Source organism: Engystomops pustulosus, chromosome 9, assembly GCF_040894005.1.
Source record: "Engystomops pustulosus chromosome 9, aEngPut4.maternal, whole genome shotgun sequence".
In the NCBI taxonomy this organism is placed as follows: Eukaryota; Metazoa; Chordata; class Amphibia; order Anura; family Leptodactylidae; genus Engystomops; species Engystomops pustulosus.
Genome location: NC_092419.1, coordinates 101,029,930 through 101,049,491, shown reverse-complemented (window position 1 = coordinate 101,049,491; position 19,562 = coordinate 101,029,930). Strand labels below are relative to the sequence as shown.

Sequence of the window (19,562 nt, the reverse complement as noted above, 5' to 3'; positions counted from 1 at the left end):
TGTCAAAATGCAAAGATGAAAATAGCCCAAGGCTGGGAAAGTCTGTTTTGTTTAACTCACTGTTCATCCAGGGGTCCCAGGATCGCACCCCAGTGTAACCCCACACTTCATGGCTGACATCATTGAGATAAAATCTGCAGGTAGTCACAAAGATAAAGGATAGGCCCTCCCTGTTCCCAGCAGAGGTGGGGGATGACCAACTTCAAATGCAGGGCATCTGTCAGGGGTAGGGAGGCAATAAACCAGAGTTTGTTTAGTGAGCCCGGCCACACCTGCTTTTTGGGCTGTGACCATCACTATAGAAAGCAAATGGTGAAGGTACCAGCAAGGACTGACACAACCTCCAATGTCCATTCTGCCCAGGGCAATGGTCACTATCTCTGTACAGGGCATTATCCAAATTCTCCTGGTCATAAATTGCTGGGATGCTTCATCTACACAGGTAAGAACATGCTGTATACACCTGATATCTTCTGCTAGATAAATCCAGTGAGACAGCAGACGCTGGAGAACTACAAGGCTCAGCAGTTTGTGTTCTAGATTGACTTGCTGTCTGTTTGTATCCAGATGAAGTGATCAGACTTGTATCATGAATATGTGACTATACGTCCCATCAATTGGACCTACATTACATTGTCACTTGTTGCAACAAAGAATTGTGATAAATGTATCTCCTATACCACAGTTTACATGGGATTTGCAGTAGGGCAATGTTTCCTGTATAGTGATTGTTGCTGGGATCTGAATGGCTTTCTATTGTAAAATAAAGCTGATAATAGGAAACATGCAAAAGAAAATTGTAAGGTTCATCCAGTCAGTATAATTACATTCTGGTATTTGATTGTCTATGCAGATATGTAAATGACAGGACTGGGTGTAATACATGGCTTATCAGTAGATGCTGTGATCAGGGACATAGCTGCGGGCGATGCTGAGGGTAGGATGAAGATACTGAGGACCTTTTATCACTTTGTAAGGGTTAGTCTGTGCAAGGTGATGACCGGACGTTACCATCTAGTCACACATATCAATGGCCATAGGATATATCACAGGTAATAACTATTGAACATTAATATATGTGAATAAGGAAGAAATGGATGCACCCCATCATTACAAAGGAAGATAGACTTACGCGCATGCTCAAATCAGACCTAGCAATCATATGCAAATAATAACACCAGGAAAAAAGTGACAAAGCTTATAAACATGTATACCAAAATGATGATTTAAAACTGAAAATGATAATATCAATGCACTATACAGTATATACTACACTACAATTGATCTTAGCCAAAAATCTGAGAACCGATGCGCAACAATGACTATAAAATAAACATATACCCCACAACAGCTACATTGTATCAATTTAAAGAATATTTACATTTAGCAACAATGCTGGGGGAATAAACAGGCTGCAGGGTCCTTCCATCATTTATGTAGAAGTGTGGTGAGTTGTTATACATAAGTACTGTTTCACTACACAGCGATCAAATACAACATAGGATGGCAGTAATATAATTGTCTTTAGATTATAATAGTGTTATATGCTCTATAGAGATGATATTCCCATGTCTGTTGTCAGCAGTGGTAGTGATTGATGTACAAGTGATGCCCAGTAACAAACCGGCCATCAGTAGAAGTAGGACTTGTATAGGAGCAGTGTCAACGTCAGAGCGATCACTCTCCAGAGTTTTTTTTATAAGGGAAGGGTCACACTATGCAGATTTGTTCCAGAAGTTTTTGAAACTAAAATCTATTCCATACACCTGAAAGGAGATTGTATCTGCAGTATTCACATGGACTTTCAAGTTACACTGGAACAGGTGCAGAACTTTATTTAACAAACCCCAGTGACAATTTGATCCATAGTATTAGTAGGGCATCTACCACCAGGATGAAGGATTGTATGCAAATGAGCCTGAGGTGCTCCAGGCTCCATAGGTGTTATTGGAGCCTGGAGCCCCTCAGGCTCATTTGCATACAGTCTTTCAACCTGGATGTAGATGTCCTTTAAAAGAAAACAACCATTTGACTTGATGCATTATGAACCAAACATACCTTGAGACTGCTGTAGCTACAATGAAGCAGAATCATATCTTGTTTAATCCCTGTGCTGAGTGGTTTTGCTGAAAAAAAAACAATTATAAAATTCAGGAGCTTGGAAAGCTGGGTGAGGCTGGCTGTCTACATCAACAAATTACACACAGAGCTTGTGGAGCTTAGTGATTAGTATTGTACCATCAGTGGTAAGTGTTCCCGGTACACAACATGTACCGATGAGTAACATAACACATGTGTTGCATTGATTATTAGTGGTCAGAGGAGCAGTACAGTCCAGCGATACTCAGTTGTATCAGTAATAGTGATAACAGCAATGGCAGCTCTTTACATGACCCCATTTAGGTTTGGGGGGAGGGGGTATATCCCTTTAAAAATATAGGATCTTAGGACAATTTGATGTTTCAGTGGTGACATAACACAGATGGACAGTAACAACAGGGGACTTTTATTTTACAAGCACGCAACATGGTTGATGGTTACATAGTTCTGATGTCTATACAGTCTTATAAGAGTCAAAAATTTTATTTGCATCACAACATTAGGTGTCCCTTGCAGCATTGTGGCAAAATGCTACTGACTCCCAACCAAGTAGGAACCTCTTTGGCTCCTTAGTTGACCTTTGTACCCCATTTGCCAGATAAGTAATGTGCAGTAAGCTAACGTCTCCTGCACCATCTCATGTCTGTGTCTGAGCTCTTCTAGCAGGACAGTTCTCATTGTACCTCGTCCATGGCATCACTGGAGGTCTTGATAAACCAAAGTCATCCATTCCTATGGGGTACAATATGGGGGACCTTATGGGCCCCCTAAGCCTCTTGTGCCCGGCCGTGACAGCACCCTCTGCACCCCCTCAAGTTACTCCCCTGCTTGTGGGCCCCTAATCTCTTGATATTTGTGGGTCCCCAAGCTACCAAACAAGCTACCATTTGCCAGATAAGTAATGTGCAGTAAGCTAACGTCTCCTGCACCATCTCATGTCTGTGTCTGAGCTCTTCTAGCAGGACAGTTCTCATTGTACCTCGTCCATGGCATCACTGGAGGTCTTGATAAACCAAAGTCCTCCATTCCTATGGGTACAATATGGGGGACCTTATGGGCCCCCTAAGCCTCTTGTGCCCGGCCGTGACAGCACCCTCTGCACCCCCTCAAGTTACTCCCCTGCTTGTGGGCCCCTAATCTCTTGATATTTGTGGGTCCCCAAGCTACCAAACAATCAATCTGTGGATGGGGAATACGTTTCATTAATACCATAAAGTATTAGTGTGATGATGGATGGGAGGAGTAAGGAGGGGATCTAAAACTATTACAATGTCTACTTAGTTATAGTGTTTAAGAAACCGTTAAATAGGAAAAGATGTAGACTGGTTGAGCTTTCGATATCCATCATCATCTACCCCCGTGTCCTGCTCCTCACCCTCTCCATCCTCAGGTCCAGCACAACAGAGGGAGCACAGTAGGACCAGATGCAACTAATACACCACTGCTAGTAAAACATCACTCATCAAAGTAATGACCTCTACCATGACAACCAATGCTACAAAAAGCCTAAATGAAAACCCAATAATTTACCAAGCGACGTAAGACCCAGGCATTACTCATCCATGAGCTGAATCCCGGGAATGGTTTCTATTAGTTTACACAGGGAGACCCCTTTGATGAGGATTAGCAGGAATGTTGTCTGCCTCTTACCATGAATGTGGCAATGTCTGACACACTCCTCCGCACATGAGCTGGATGGAGAGTAGACATTGTATTGTTTATCTGCTAGTTTGCTCCACTGTGTTACTTCCTCTGTACCATATAAACCCTTAAAAGACCAGGCCTTTAACCTGTCCCTAGGTAATGGGGGTTGTCACAAACCTACAATAAACTAGTCGTAGACTTTGCTGGAGGATCTTGAAGATTGCAAAAACATTATACTTATTGTACTTGACTACTGGGGCAGCACGGTGGCTTAGTGGTTAGAATTACAGCCTTGTAGCGCTGGGGACCTGAGTTCATGTCCCAGGGTCAACATCTGCAAAGAGTTTGTATGTTCTCTCTGTGTTTGTTTGGGTTTCCTCCGGGTCCTCTGATTTTCTCCAAAACATACTGGGAGGTGATTCGATTATGAGCCCCATTGGAGACAGGGACTGATTTAGAGCGCTGTGTAATCTGTGTGCGCTATATAAATAAAGGAATTATTATTATTAATTACTGTACACTGACTAGGTAATGTTTAAAGGGTTGTCCTGACTCAATTTCAACTATAGATATAGGGAGAAATAAGAACTGAACGTGTTGCTTTTCAGCACGACTACACATATTGGAGTGTATATAAGTACTAGAGGGGTCCTGTACCCATCTCACCATTAAAAACATATATAGATTCATGTGTAACTGGTTGTTTGAAGCCATATGACCATACGTTCCCCCAACAGCTATCTACAGGCCCCCTACTTATAAACCAGAGGCAAATGCAAGTATAAATTCATATCTAATGTGTATAGGGACCTCCCAATTCTCTCTTAATCTTGTTATGGCTGATACTTTGTTTCCCAGAGAGATACCTAAACCCCAGAGGTGTTTGGCAGTGATTTTATTCTCCAATCTATACAAATGCATACTTTCTACACCAAGGGTGCATATATATGAGAAATAGCATAATGATACTGAAAATGTATACAAAATATATGTATTGGATTCCAATGTATAAGGTCTATGTTATATGTGAATGTTAAGCTTGCAGTATGCATTGGATCCTTATGTATAAAGTCTATGTTACATGTGAAGGCGATATGGATTGGTTTTCCTTGGCAATCATTTTGCCAGTTCCCCAGCCTGATTATCTACACACATGACTTACCAGAAAAACTGAAAAATGTCTGATAAGATGATATTTTTATCAAATTCTGGCCTATTTTCTCCAGGGTCTTCAGACTAACACATCAAAGAAGGAGATAGGAAAGGATGGAGTCATTGCAGAGCAGACCATGGACACCACATCCCACAAATACCTGAGTGAGCTGGACCTGTCCATCCTGAAAGAAGAAGGTTTCATACCTGCATCAGGTCAGGGATCTATAGAGAAGACAATAAAGAAAGAAGAACTGTATAAGAAACCAGATCCATCTGAAGAAAACATCACAACAGAGAAGGAGAAAGGTTCTGTAGGGACTGGACAGCTTCCTATAGACAAACTGACTGCTAACATTGTAGACCTGATCAAAAACATTACCATCACCAAACCTAGCCCACTGCCTACTCCCATGGTAAATATATCCTCCAAACCGCTGACACCTACTACAGCACCAGCAATACAAGGGCTGGAGACCATTACAACAATACAACCTACCTCATCCAAAGAAGACTATCCAACAGGGGGGTCCGGAGACTCCTCAGGGGTTGTACAGACGACTGCTCCGTCCAGTAGAACGATAAAGAAGACAGCTGTGAGGGGATATCCGGGACCACGGGGTCCTCCTGTAAGTAATAGATCTGGGACCACCAGGTCCACCTGTCAGTAATAGATCTGGGACCACCGGCTCCTCCTGTAAGTAATAGATCTGGGACCACCGGGTCCTCCTGTAAGTAATAGATCTGGGACCACCAGGTCCTCCTGTAAGTAATAGATCTGGGACCACCAAGTCCACCTGTAAGTAATAGATCTGGGACCACCAGGTCCACCTGTCAGTAATAGATCTGGGACCACCGGCTCCTCCTGTAAGTAATAGATCTGGGACCACCGGGTCCTCCTGTAAGTAATAGATCTGGGACCACCAGGTCCTCCGTTAAGTAATAGATCTGGGACCACCAAGTCCACCTGTAAGTAATAGATCTGGGACCACCAGGTCCACCTGTAAGTAATAGATCTTGGACCACCGGGTCCTCCTGTAAGTAATAGATCTGGGACCACCAGGTCCTCCTGTAAGTAATAGATCTGGGACCACCGGGTCCTCCTGTAAGTAATAGATCTGGGACCACCAGGTCCACCTGTAAGTAATAGATCTGGGACCACCAGGTCCACCTGTCAGTAATAGATCTGGGACCACCGGGTCCTCCTGTAAGTAATAGATCTGGGACCACCAGGTCCTCCTGTAAGTAATAGATCTGGGACCACCGGGTCCTCCTGTAAGTAATAGAGTGCACATTGTCATGTGTCTTTATATCAAAAAGCTTGTCCCATCTGGACAATCCCTGTACATGTGCCCAACTACACCACCTCCTGGCAAATGCATTAATCCACCCCCATATATCTTGTGATACATTGTACATTATCTAAGTGACAAAGCCACAAGATCTATGCAAGGTGTGAATATACCCTAAGAGTGGCCACTGCAGGAAAAAATTGTCTGCTCAAACCAGCTGCAAGCCTGAAAGTGCAGGAAATCGATGGAGGTTCCACATAAACGTCAGACCCTTTGAAAAAATTATAAAAAATGAAAAAAATTGTATGGTATATACTTTTGTGGCACAAACTCAGTTTTACTCCTCTAAAGTTTTCCAAAACTTCACTAATTCATGGTGTAGAACTTTTACAGCTTTAAATAACACTGACCTCTAGAGGATAGAAAAGAGAATGCATTCCACGTGATACAGTGTGTGATGTGCAGTACATCTGTCCCCCTTCTCTTACTTGTGTTCCAATATTAGACGTACATTTCTGATATCACTATATTTCTGTAAAATTTTAGGGCTGCCGTGGTCGGCCGGGATTTCCTGGTCCTAAAGGAAGTAAGGTAAGTTAATATCTACACATATATAGGACCATTCTACTAATTGTGATTGGATGATTCATTGGTTCACATTTATTAGAACTAGTCTGTACTATGTGCAGTTGCCTGTGGAGTGTGCAGGGGGTGCCAGATTAATCAAAACTGGCATCCCCTGCACTGCTCGGGAAGTGGGCACCATTTTTTTTGGTGCACTTAGTTCCTCCTGCAGAATTGAGTGGCACGTCAGTAATAAATGTGGTGCAAACTACGACTAAGCAGTAACAGCCCCTTTACGTGCACATTTTTTCTGTCTTGTCGGATACAGAGCAGCCGCGACACAAAACTGATGCAGATACTTTATAAATACACGTACAAGCAGTTTGCACGTTCTTCTCAGTGCAAAGTCAGATCGGAAACTGGCGCAAACACTTTAATAAATGTGTCCCATTGTCTGCTGGCTTTGTATTCCAGGGGGATCCAGGTGTTATTGGACGTATGGGGATGACTGGGAATCCTGGGCCCCGTGGACCACCAGGATTACCCACCATAATGATATGGAGCAACTCCCCCGAGGACTGGGCAGCATTCTATGTAAGTCAGTATATTGACAGAACATTAACAATGTTATCTTTTTATCAATCTGATTTACCAATGATAATTTGTCTTCTCTTCCAGCAAACGTCCTTCTATCAGCTGCTGCATGCCGGCTGGCCTGTGAGTGTGACCTTCGTTATCACAAGTGGCCTGACCTCTTGGTACAATGGACCCTCTTCTGTCCTCTAGTCTTCTTCTAAGGGGATATTACTTAATGCATTGCTAGCACATTACACTAGGGTCATTGTAAGGTGAAATCTTCCTTCTCACCCCACTTCTTTCAAGTGTTGTCACTAATGCAGGAAGGAACAGAGCAATTTTTAGCATAGGTCACTTTTCTCTGAACTCCTGGCACCCTTACCAAGTAACTGATTAATTAGGTCCCAGTATTCAGATCTATACCACCAGGGATGAATCTAAACTCTCTGCTGCCTATGGCGAGCTATAGACTGGCGCCCCCTCTGTCCAATCCAGAAGTAGTATATCAGGTTATTATTTACGGAAGTGGGTTCTTTATGCAGGGTCTTACACTCAATAAGAGACCCGATTTTTAGGTGTCAGGTCCTGCTTTATAGCAGGTGACTGCATCCTTGATGTTGGCCCCATCTAGCTAAAGGTGCTGCTGCCTGAGGCAAGAGGCTCAACTCGCCCCATGGATGCTCTGCGCCACATACATACACTGTATAATGCCTGGGATTGGTATCACAGCCCATATAGAACGAATGGAACTGCACACTTCAAAATTAGTAGTGCTCTATGTAGGATTCTCAATCCAATTCCATCCAATCAGAGGACATGGCACTCATGTGTACCATGTTTTCTAATTGGGTGGTACCACAGCCCAGTCCTGTTCACATAAATGGACTTAGCTGCAGAAACACAATGAGACTAGCGTATGTAATAGCACAATCGCCAAGAGGTAGTCATTTTAAGTGGTGAAAACCATGTGACTGGGGTTCAGACCTACCGATCAGATATATGAGCACTCATATGAGCATTTGCTATGTAATGCAGGATGTATAGCAAACATGAATTACTCATATGATGTCCATACAGATAATACTATGTACAACTTATATTGTATATTGCAGCCAGTGATAGATGTTATATGACCTGAAAACACTCAACAAGACACCTGTGCTATAGTAGATGAGGAGCACCTATAGATATTGCACTTAGAATATCCAAATAACACTTAGAAAAGACTTGAGAAAATCCAATATCTGCCATTGAACGTATCAGCTATATACTGTATACACCCATCAAGTGCCACCTGTGCTATTCACTGCCATAATACCAGCGCTCACAATCATGACGTATACTAGAAGCAGTCACGTATACATCCTATATATCTATCTGTAGCTATTTACTCAGCCTCACGTGTCCAAACAAGCTGACACCGCAGGGTTCGTACAGGAGGGGAAATTCTTGTGGTCACTGTTGTGTTTTATAGATGTTTTACCTTTACATACCTTCTTGTGAGAGTATTATATTGTATCTATATGTGGGTGATAGATCCAATAGGAATTACAACCCACTCCTAGCCAAAAGTCTCCACTCTATACTGTATTTATATCATATTAAATTCATATTAGCTAATTGGGGTTTTCTTCATATACTCTGCACCAATATTGTACTTTGTACCATTGTATTTATAGAGAAGTCGCGGCCCCCCAGGTCTCCCTGGTATACATGGAAGGCCAGGCAATCCGGTGAGAATCCAGAATATCTTATTGAGCCAATAGTTTTCTTTTAAAACTTCACTTTTTGCTGTCTTTATATAGCAACATTATTTACAGCTTGCAGTACACTCTTCTGTACTGCAGGTGTCAGTGTTGTACTCCATGTTACGTATGTTAGTGCAAATGTCTTTAAATTACATAACAAAGTCGTTAACTTCTTGATTGGTGAAGTAATCAGTGTCTATAGACAGACGCCATGTGTGATAAACAATGTAAGAGGAAAGTGGATTTTAATTTTATTCCATTTATGATTTTTTATTTAGATTGTATTAATGTTAGTTTTATTGTTTGTATATTAATTGAATTTATTTTATGTACAGGGTATGACTGGACCCTCAGGTTGGCCAGGAGTGAAGGGGCAGCGTGGTCATGTGGTATGAACTCTTCTGTCTTCAGTCATTTGCTTCCTGTTCGCAGCAGATATGTGTTAGTATATGTGCAGTGGGTATGGTAAGTATTCAGACCCCTTCTTTGTTTCATTGTAGCCAATTGGTAAAATCAAAAAAGTTCTTTTTTGCTCATTAATGTACACTATGCCCCCATCTTGTCAGAAAAACTGAAATTTCACATGGACATAATTATTGCTGTGACACTCTAATTTAACTCACATGCTGTCTATTTCCTTCTGATTCTCCTTGAGATGGTTCTAGTCCTTTTCTAATCAAGTACAATCAGTTTAATTAAACACAGTTGGACTCCAGTGTTTAATTAAACTGATTGTACTTGATTAGAAAAGGCACAAACCTGTCTATACAAGACCTCACAGTGCATGTCAGAGCACTTGAGAATCACAAGGTCTAAGGAACTGCCTATGGAGCTCAGAGACAGAATTGTGGAAAGGCACAGATCTGGCCAAGGTTACAGAAGCATTTCTGCAGCACTCAAGGATCCTAAGAGCACAGCGGCCTCCATAATCCTTAAATGGAAGAAGTTTGGGACAACCACAACTGTTTCTGGACCTGGCTGTCCAAAGCAATCGTGGGAGAAGAGCCTTGGTGACAGATAAAGAAGAATCAGTAGATCACTGTCGCTGAGCTCCAGAGATGCAGTAGGGAGATGGGAGAAAGTTCCACAATAAACTATCACTGCAGCCTCCACCAGTCGGGGCTTTATGGCCGACTGAAGCCTGTCCTCAGTTAAAGACGTATGAAAGCCGCATACAGTGTGCAAAAGACATGAAGGCTGAATACTGATCACCAGGGGCTGAATACTCATCACCAGGGGGAGATTTCAGTTTTTCTTGTTTAATAAATTTGCAAAAATATCTACATTTCTGGTTTTTTTGTCAAGATGGGGGCAGAGCAAAAAAAAGAACTTTTGGCTGCAATGAAACAAAAAGTGAAATATGTAAAGGGGTCTGAAAATTTGACGTACCCCCTGTATATGTGCAGCCACCTTCAGATTACTCCCATGGATAATTGCTTACTTGGTCTGGGCTCTGCTAGAGCCCTCTATGTTGTGCTGTTCCTTTGGCATGCTGTTTCTATTGTATTGTATGTTATGTGCATCCATACATTGTATCTGTGTTGTGTCTTCCTCTCCATCCACATCCATGGAGTTGTCTATGTTGGCTGTTATCATATCTCACACAGAGCTCACTATTTACTCTCTGTATATCTATATGGCAGGGGATGCCAGGTCCTCCAGGGATGCAGGGATTAGCCGGCACTCCTGGAAGGGATGGAGATTTTGGTCTGGATGGGAAACAAGGACCTCCAGGAATACCAGGACCAAAGGTGAGCGCTCTACATCTTAACAGGGAACAAATACCTCAGATTGATGTCAGCTATTGACCTGAATGGTACATGATTTATTTAGCAAATTTGTTTGAGCGTTTTTTCGGTCCAGATATTGCTCCAATCATGATACAGTCGGACACATTTTCTAATCCTACATCCTGCAAGGGCTATTCTTATCATTATCCCCTTCTGCTGGGTATTAACACAAAAGTTTCATAATATTGGATGAGACTTTTCATGTCCTTTGAGCCGTTGGCCTGTAAAGTAGACACAATCTATATAATGGATAGCAGCATAGTAATAATGGATAGTCACATGTCATAATCTACTTTCACCCTGTCATGGGCACCTAGCTGCCTGAAGAAAACACAGGCATGCATGGAGAGCCAAGTGTGCATGTGTATAAGGGGATAAAGGGAATACCCAAACGAGCAGCTAAAGTGTATGGCCCCTTCCCACCTCCACTAGGATGCATTTGAAGTTAGTGGGAACAATTAGAAAAACAGAATTCCTTACATGTGTATTATTATTTTTATAGGGAGTCAAAGGCTTTAATGGAGATCAAGGTCTTCCTGGAGAAAGAGGAGAAGATGTAAGCATTTTTGGATTTATCATACATGATACATTGCCATAAATATCAGCCAAATATCAGTCTCAGTGATGGAACCCCCACGTTTCACGTGATTGGGGGTCCATTTTCCCCAAACGCATGTGTGACTGGCAGCTCCATTCACTGTTTATGGAACTGAGAGAGATAGCTGAGTACGATACAGCGCTATCTCAATCAATCCCAGCAAGAAACACAGCAGGCTTGCAATAACGTGTTCCTTTTTTGGGCAAGTAGGGTTGTGGATTGGCTGGCTGTATGGTGATAATGAGCACCAATGGCTTGCAGAAAAGTCAGTCTGGACCAGTGGACAGCTTCACTGTGAAGAATCTCCTATGGAGCCAGGTGGGCTCTGCTGCATTAGCAGCACAACAGCAATCTCTGTTACACAGAGACACAGTAATCTCGCTAACATCTCAAGACAAAGAACCAGAGTTTTAGACAGACCCTATATTTAAAGGTTTTGTCTGCTAGACACCCTGAGATGTTAGCCAATCATTAGCCTGAAAGCTTGCAGGAAAATACAAAATTTACCAGCCATAATGTAGACATATATCACCATGGTCTAGGGCAGTGATGGCAAACCTTTTAGAGGCCGAGTGCCCAAACTACAACAAAGTTGTATCGCAAAGTGCCAACACAGAAATGTAATTTATAATTTATACTCCCTTCTCTGTCACAGTTTTTATTGACACCAATAAAGCAGAAAATAGTCCCAGACACAGCTGCCACTTTAAAATAGCTCTGTGCACAGCAAGTCCTGGGCTGCCTGGGACTGCAGGAAGATACCTGGACTCATCTCTGGTGATGGCCTGAGTGCCCACAGAAAGGGCTCCGAGTGCCACCTCTGGCACCAGTGCCATAGGTTAGCCATCACTGGTCTAGGGTAACTCACTGATCTTGTAGATCAGTATGTATAGGGCGAAGCACTGCTCTGTGCATGACCACAATGAGGAGGAGCGAACAGAAAATCTTCTAGTATAAACACCATATGGAGCAGATTACGGACATTATATTGTGAACAGAATATACTGCATGTTGTCAGGCTCCAGGGGTAGTGGACCCATTGGACCACCACAGACGATGAGGTTACGACACCTGGGACCGGAATCTAAGTGGCACCCAGTTTTCACCAGAGCCCGGGTAGGACTTGCTGCGGCGTGGTACCACCAGGTCATTCCACAGGTGCAACTCTGTCCGCAGTGGCAGAGAAGGCGAGGAACACAGGCATTAGACAGAATTGTAGTCGGGGACAGGCAGGAGGTCAGGATGGGCAGGACAGGATCGGGTTGGGGACGTAGCAATAGGTCAAGGCAGGCAGCAGAGGAGTGTGGTCAGGAACGGAACCGGGGTCACAACAGAAAATCACAATAACAGCGCAGGGCATGAGACAAAGCTTTCTCTAAGGCACAAGGCACGAAGATCCGGCAGGGAACACAGGAAGGAGCTGGGAATTTATCAGAATTGGCAATGGGGCAGCGCCAATTATCGGTGCTCTAGCCCTCTAATTCTACGGAAGCTGGCCCCTGCGCCCTAGCAGCAGGGACGCGTGCCGGGTCGTTGGAGCCAGTGCGGGATCGTGGAAAGTTGAGAGCACAGGGCCACAGACAGGAGCACGGGTGCGCCTGGGACCCGGGCCGTGGGTCGCAGGAGCACCATGACATATGTAAATTTTTCTCTACATTGACTTTTCTTAGTATTGTGCTGAAAGCCGTCTCTGCTCTTGTCTCATGCAGGGTTTTATCGGAGCTCCTGGATCCTCTGGGGAAAAAGGTATCGAAGGAATAAAGGTAACATAACACCTGAGAGGGCTTCCTTTTATTCATGGGAAATTCATGTATTTACCACAGAGTAAATAATATAATAATATATGTACTGTATCCACAGTACTCATACATTCCCATAAGCTTAGCTACAGCCATACACAAAAATATGATTAGAAATCTCTCCAGGGCCAATACCCAGCACACTACATGATCCAAACTGCTGATAGATCCCATTTTAAGACTAAACTTTACTCATAATCAGGATAAGCGACGATGCCCCTATGGTTATCTATGTTGTATATAGAGACGGCTTTAATACAGAGTCAACAATAATTGGACCTCAAAGGTATTAGATATTTTACTAAAATTACTATTATTCATTACAGGGCACAAAGGGAGAACCTGGACCCCCAGGACTGATAGGGGTGCAGGTAAGTGAAGCCATAATGAGCAATGTGAAAAAAGGCAAGAAGGACAGGTGTACCTTATACTGGGGGGAACGACTCCATCTTCTTGGCAGGGCAGAAATGTGGTGACATAGAATAGTGGAAGTTCTTTCATTGTGAATCCTAATTGGAAATGTGTTTTTCAGGGCCCCATGGGACATAAAGGATCCCAGGGATTCCAGGGCATTCCCGGAATAATGGTAAGATATGGACAGTGCTGGATTAGGGTCCACCCTCCATTAGACCCTAGTAGCCTCCAAGGAGGATTGTCCTCCGCTGTACCACTGTGGTTCAGTATGGAGTTAGAGCCTGGGCCCTATAGGATCCTCAGGTGCTTTAGTGGGTCAGTCTGACACTGGATATGGGCTCCTTGAACTAAATCCTCTTGTTGGTGCTGATGGTTCCTTTTTTTGTGGTAGGGTTACACCCAGTGCCTGCATCATTCACCCCAACTCTATATCTCTCTTTATGTAAATGTCAACTCTGAATATACTCCATGGATAGAAGTCATGTTTATCTTCACTTTGAGCTTTTTTCTTGAATTTTGCAGGGAGAGATTGGCGCTCCTGGCCCCCGTGGTCCCCCTGGCCTAGAGGTGAGTGACAGTCAAGTCTATTAGTTGAATTAGGTGGTTGATTATTGTCATGACCCTGCTCCTTCATATACATTGTATCACCCAATGGTTAGTAGCAAAGGGGTATGAATCAAGGTAGGAATTATGAGCTAAGGGTATGATTCAAGCTGGAGACAGAAAATAGGCCACCTGTGATCTCTAGCTCTCAGCTGTGGCTAGGGGTCCAGCCATCAAGCTATGATTGTTGTGATATTAGATGCAAAAGCTGGCAGCCATACACATTACTTATAGGCTGGCCATACACTTTAGATTAATCTGGATGTACATGTCAATATTTGTGCAACATCCCCCACCTGGAGGCAGCCGGGGCCCAGAATACCGGAGTGGCTGGCGGTTGCGGCCTAAGCACGCTTGTGTCACGGTGCTTGGTATGGGGACTGAAGGGCTGTCCTACAGCCTGGCAGGTCTCCAGCAGGTGGTGTGTGCAAGAAATATGGAGGGCGAGGCTGATAAAGTGGATGGGCAACCCCTCAGTGTCTCTAGGATGAGTCCCTGGGTAATGGTAAGCAGCCGTATCCAGGAATCAACATTGTGCAAATCAACTTACAGTTCTTTATTGAACAGCAGGCAACGGGCAAAACGATAACAGCAGATTCACAAGCTGGAAGAGTCATGGAGAGCCGGGCCACAGGAGGGTTACACGCAGCCTGGTACAGATGGAATTGAGTCCGGGTGGTGGATCTCAGTTCTGGCCTTAAGTCTCTAGACTTGCCCTGGGTGCTAGGCAATGGCCTGAGACACCTGTGGTTCCTGTAATTAGGACAGTGGCTGTGGCATACAGACCCTAAGGTCTGGTTCTGTCTGCAGACTCTAGAAAAGATGAAGACCATGTGCTTCCACCCAGTTTATATACTCCCTGTCAGGTGGTAGCACCTCTCCAAACAGCTTCCAGCTTGTATTACAAAAACATAATTGGACAGTCACATATTCACATTGTTGCCTTACCAGGCATTGGCTGCAGTGGCAATCACTAAGTTCTCCTGTGCCTAGAGACCTCCTAGAGAGATGATTAGTCCCCCTAACAGCTCCTGACTTGGAGAGGGCGCCATTCGCAACCCCCAACCTGCCCATGCATTGGCAAGGGTGTTTCATTTGCACAACTGGCCAACCACAAGGATATTCCCTGTCAGCAGGTGTAGAGGAAAAGAAGAGGGCATCTGCATCTTCTAACCACAATGCCAATGTCTGTGTCTCTATGTAGGGTGAACAAGGGCAGCCAGGATGCCCAGGTGCCCATGGGGTGAATGGCTCCCAGGTGAGTACTTTATCCCCTAACAGTATGAAATGTGATGGTATATGAGGGGTTTGTTTCTTTTAGATTCCAGTTATGATTGAGGTAAGTAAATCTGGAGTGGACCTGATCACTACACTTGGATAATAAGGCATCTATGTGGAATATAGATCCTGCATATTGGCAATTAGAGGTGCAATATCCAGGTGCATAGAGTATTGTATAGTCCAGGAGCCTTAGAGACAAGAACTACATATTATAATTGGGGGCCAGGTGCTGATTGGGTCCAATGATAATTTACTATACATAGCAATGGTAGAGGGTATTATATTCTAAATGCATGTATCTGATGTCAAGGGGTAAAAGTATAGAAAGGATTAAGTTTTACCCAGCATATGGAAGGCTGCTGACAGTCGTCCTATGTGCAGTGCTCTGACTTATACTCATGTTATTCTGAATTTATCATTGAAACATTTTTGTAAGGGACAAACATTATTAATGATTTTGCCTTCTCATCCTCCCCTTGTTAGGGAGAACAAGGACCGGCAGGAGTTGGTGGACACCCTGGACCACAGGTACAGCTAATAAACAAGATTTTATCATGTACTAATAGCAACATATTTGCCATTTGTGATCATAGACATGAATTCAGGGCAGGTAACTGATCAAGGGAAATTCCAAAATGAGATGAAAACATGAGAACTAGCAATGCAAATGATGATTTTGGATATACATTTCACTGCTATGTCATCTAAATGTTCTGTCATCTGTACACAGGGCCCACCCGGCTTAGAAGGACTATGTGGACCACCTGGAAGAAGAGGACCACAGGTATCTATCTACTACCTTTGTCAATGCAAACCAAAACCATCACCCAAAATTGTTTGATAAGGAATTACCCTGGACAGCTCAGCTCTGGCATACAGTGTGCAGGGACAATATCCATAACTGGACTATAAAGGGGTGTGATTTATTAAACCCAGCCCAATAATGTGTTGTTATATCATATGCCAGTGGTTGCGAACCTATGGCACGGGTGCCAGTGGTGGCACTATAAGCACTCTCTGTGGGCACCCAGGCCATCACCAAGCACAAAGGTCACCATTCAGGATTCCTCTTCCTGCAGTCACAGGGAACCCAGAACGTGCCATATTCTGCACTATTTTAAAGTGACTTGAAGTACAGGAGGAGTGGACAGAGCTGCATTATCATTGAAGCCCCTTCTCAGGGCCTGTGATCCATCCCGTTAGAGGGACCTTAGAGGAAAGCTACAATAATAATCCACATTGCTCCATCTTTGTACTGTATTGGTGTCTTCAGGACACCAATACGTTTGAATCTGTGACAGAGCTGGGAGCAATAAGTTACTTTAAATTGGCATTTGGCACTTTGTGAAAAATATGTGGCTTTTGGTTGTAGTTTGGGCACTCAGTCTCTAAAAGGTTCGTCATCACTGTCATATGCAGTTTGGGGTGTGACTTAATGGGGCACATTTACTAAGGGTCCAAATCGCGTTTTCCCGGCAGGTTTCCTGAATTTTTCTGATTTGCGCCAAATTGCCCCAGGATTTTGGTGCACGTGATCGGATTGTGGCGCATCGGCACTGGCTTTCACGCGACAGAAATCGGGGTGCGTGGCCGTTGGAAAACCCGAGGTATTCGGAAAAAAATGTGGAATTTTTTTTAAAAATTTGCGTCGCAAAAATAGCACTCCAGCGGCGCGTTATTTGACGATGATTCGGGTTCTGCCAGGATTCACTAAGGTCGTGCGCCCGATGTCCGCTAGGTGTCGCTGCTGCGCTGAAGTCCGGCAGAATTCACCTCCTCCGTCTCGGTGTATGTGAGTGCTATTTTTGCGACACAAATTTTTTTTAATTCCACGGTTTTTCCGAACAGGTTTTCCGACAGCCATGCCCCCCGATTTCTGTCGCGTGAAAGCCGGCGCCGATGCGCCACAATCCGATCGCATGCGCCAAAATCCCGGCGCAATTCGGCGCAAATCGGAAAAATTGGGAAACCCGGCGGAAAAACGCGATTCGGATCCTTAGTAAATGTGCCCCAATGTGTTACAATATCATGTGCAGTTTGGGGCGGGACTTAATGGGGGTCATTTACTAAGGGCCCAATTTGCGTTTACCCAACGTGTTACCCGAATATTTCCGATTTGCGCCGATTTCCCCTGAATTGCCCCGGTATTTTGGCGCACGCGACCGGATTGTGGCGCATCGGCGCTGGCATGCACGCAACGGAAATCGGGGGGCGTGCCCTTACCTTCACCCGGCTCGGTGTATTCCAGTTCGTTTCAGGGAACTTCAGCGCAGCAGCGCCACCCGGTGGACGGCGGAGGAACTGCCTTAATAAATCCCGGCCGGACCCGAATCCAGCGCAGCGAACGCGCCGCTGGATCGCGAATGGACCGGGTAAGTAAATCTGCCCCATTGGGGCACATTTACTTACCCGGTCCATTCGCGTTCCAGCGGCGGCTTCTCTGACGAGCGTTCAGGTCTTCCGGCGATTCATGAAGGTCCTGCGCCCGATGTCCACCAGGTGTCGCTGCTGCGCCGAGGTCCGCCGAATTGCGTCGGAGTTCACTGATCTGTTCCTGGTGCATGTGAGTATGGCCCGTGCGACCAATTTTTTGTTTTAAATGCGGCGGTTTTTCCGAATCCGTCGGGTTTTCGTTCGGCCGCGCCTCCCGATTTCCGTCACGTGCATGCCAGCGCCGATGCGCCACAATCCGATCGCGTGCGCCAAAAACCCAGGGCAATTCATGGAAAATCGTCGCAAATCGGAAATATTCGGGTAACACGTCGGGAAAACGCGAATCGGGCCCTTAGTAAATGACCCCCATTAACTCAAATTTTGCACAAGAATGGGTTTGGTGCCAGCATAAGTCCAAAAGAACAAATGTCAGAACCCTTTGGACCTGTCATGTAATTGTCCTTCTGCTTATTCCAGGGTATGAGAGGGGCTGAAGGACCACCCGGTGGTAAAGGGGACATGGTATGTGCACACCCTTGGTATAGATATTTCTACAGAACCTTCTATTCAATGATATCTGTGACTTTAATAGCCAAGTAAAATTTTCCTTCTTACAGGGAGAAGCTGGTCCTCCAGGTGTACGAGGAGAACGTGGACCTGAAGGACCTATGGTAAGTCTTTAAGCTCGCGATGCAAAGTGGTGACACAATTTAAAGGGACACTCCAAGGAAACTGATATGCTGTGCTATACCTAGAGACAGAATAATATGGCAAATGGGATTATCTATGTTCCCCTTCTCTCAAACCCTGCACTACCAGCTACATCCTGTCCAACGCATGACCATTGCAGATGATCGCTGGCCTCATTGCTCTCATTGGTCAATATCTTGATGTTAATGGTTTTTTGCAACTTGCAAATTCATTGTGAGCCGACCCTTAGTGTAGTTACGATCTGTGGCCACAAGATGGCAGATGTATTCAATCACCAGAGGAGTAACAGAGGGATGAAATCCATAATCATTTCTTTATTTAGTATTTTTAATAAAGTTTTGTGTTTTCTAAATGTTTTTTTTTTTTTGCAGGGATTAATTGGATGGTCTGGAATGACCGGTCTGCCAGGAGAGAAGGTAATGTGGTCATGTCTTTATGTCATGTTACCATATATGTAGTCACTTCACCCTCTATAAGGTGTCCCACCTTAATTGAATGGTTAAGACATTATAAGGCGAATCTCACCAGATATTACTTGCTTCTCATAGGGTCGTCCGGCCGCAGAAGGAGAGAAAGGAGATTCAGGGGTCAAAGGAGACAAGGTACTGATTATAGCCTTTACCACCTACATTTATAATAATAATAATAATAATCCTTATTTATATAGCGCCATCAAATACCATAGCACTTTACAAATCATAAGGGACGTATACAAATATAATATTACATTACAGAGCACAAACAGTCATATGGAACAATAGGAGTGAGGACCCTGATCACAAGAGCTTACAGTCTATGCGATGGAGATGTTTCCTACTATCTCACCTTCACGCCTCCATGACTGTACAATGACTGTC

The 19,562-nt window shown here is 44.2% G+C and overlaps 1 protein-coding gene across 1 annotated transcript in view; it reads left to right on the top strand.

The window, feature by feature from the left end:
- LOC140077592 (uncharacterized) overlaps positions 1-19,562 on the top strand; it is a 205,124-nt gene that overhangs the window by 159,849 nt on the left and 25,713 nt on the right. Inside the window, exons 7-25 of the mRNA XM_072124865.1 lie at positions 4,971-5,525; positions 6,735-6,779; positions 7,227-7,346; positions 7,431-7,469; positions 9,008-9,061; positions 9,412-9,465; positions 10,720-10,827; positions 11,369-11,422; positions 13,174-13,227; positions 13,590-13,634; positions 13,796-13,849; positions 14,200-14,244; positions 15,485-15,538; positions 16,045-16,089; positions 16,292-16,345; positions 18,472-18,516; positions 18,612-18,665; positions 19,077-19,121; positions 19,254-19,307. Of these exons, the coding sequence (XP_071980966.1) occupies positions 4,971-5,525; positions 6,735-6,779; positions 7,227-7,346; positions 7,431-7,469; positions 9,008-9,061; positions 9,412-9,465; positions 10,720-10,827; positions 11,369-11,422; positions 13,174-13,227; positions 13,590-13,634; positions 13,796-13,849; positions 14,200-14,244; positions 15,485-15,538; positions 16,045-16,089; positions 16,292-16,345; positions 18,472-18,516; positions 18,612-18,665; positions 19,077-19,121; positions 19,254-19,307 (1,578 nt within the window). The remainder of the gene's footprint in view (positions 1-4,970; positions 5,526-6,734; positions 6,780-7,226; positions 7,347-7,430; positions 7,470-9,007; positions 9,062-9,411; positions 9,466-10,719; positions 10,828-11,368; positions 11,423-13,173; positions 13,228-13,589; positions 13,635-13,795; positions 13,850-14,199; positions 14,245-15,484; positions 15,539-16,044; positions 16,090-16,291; positions 16,346-18,471; positions 18,517-18,611; positions 18,666-19,076; positions 19,122-19,253; positions 19,308-19,562) is intronic.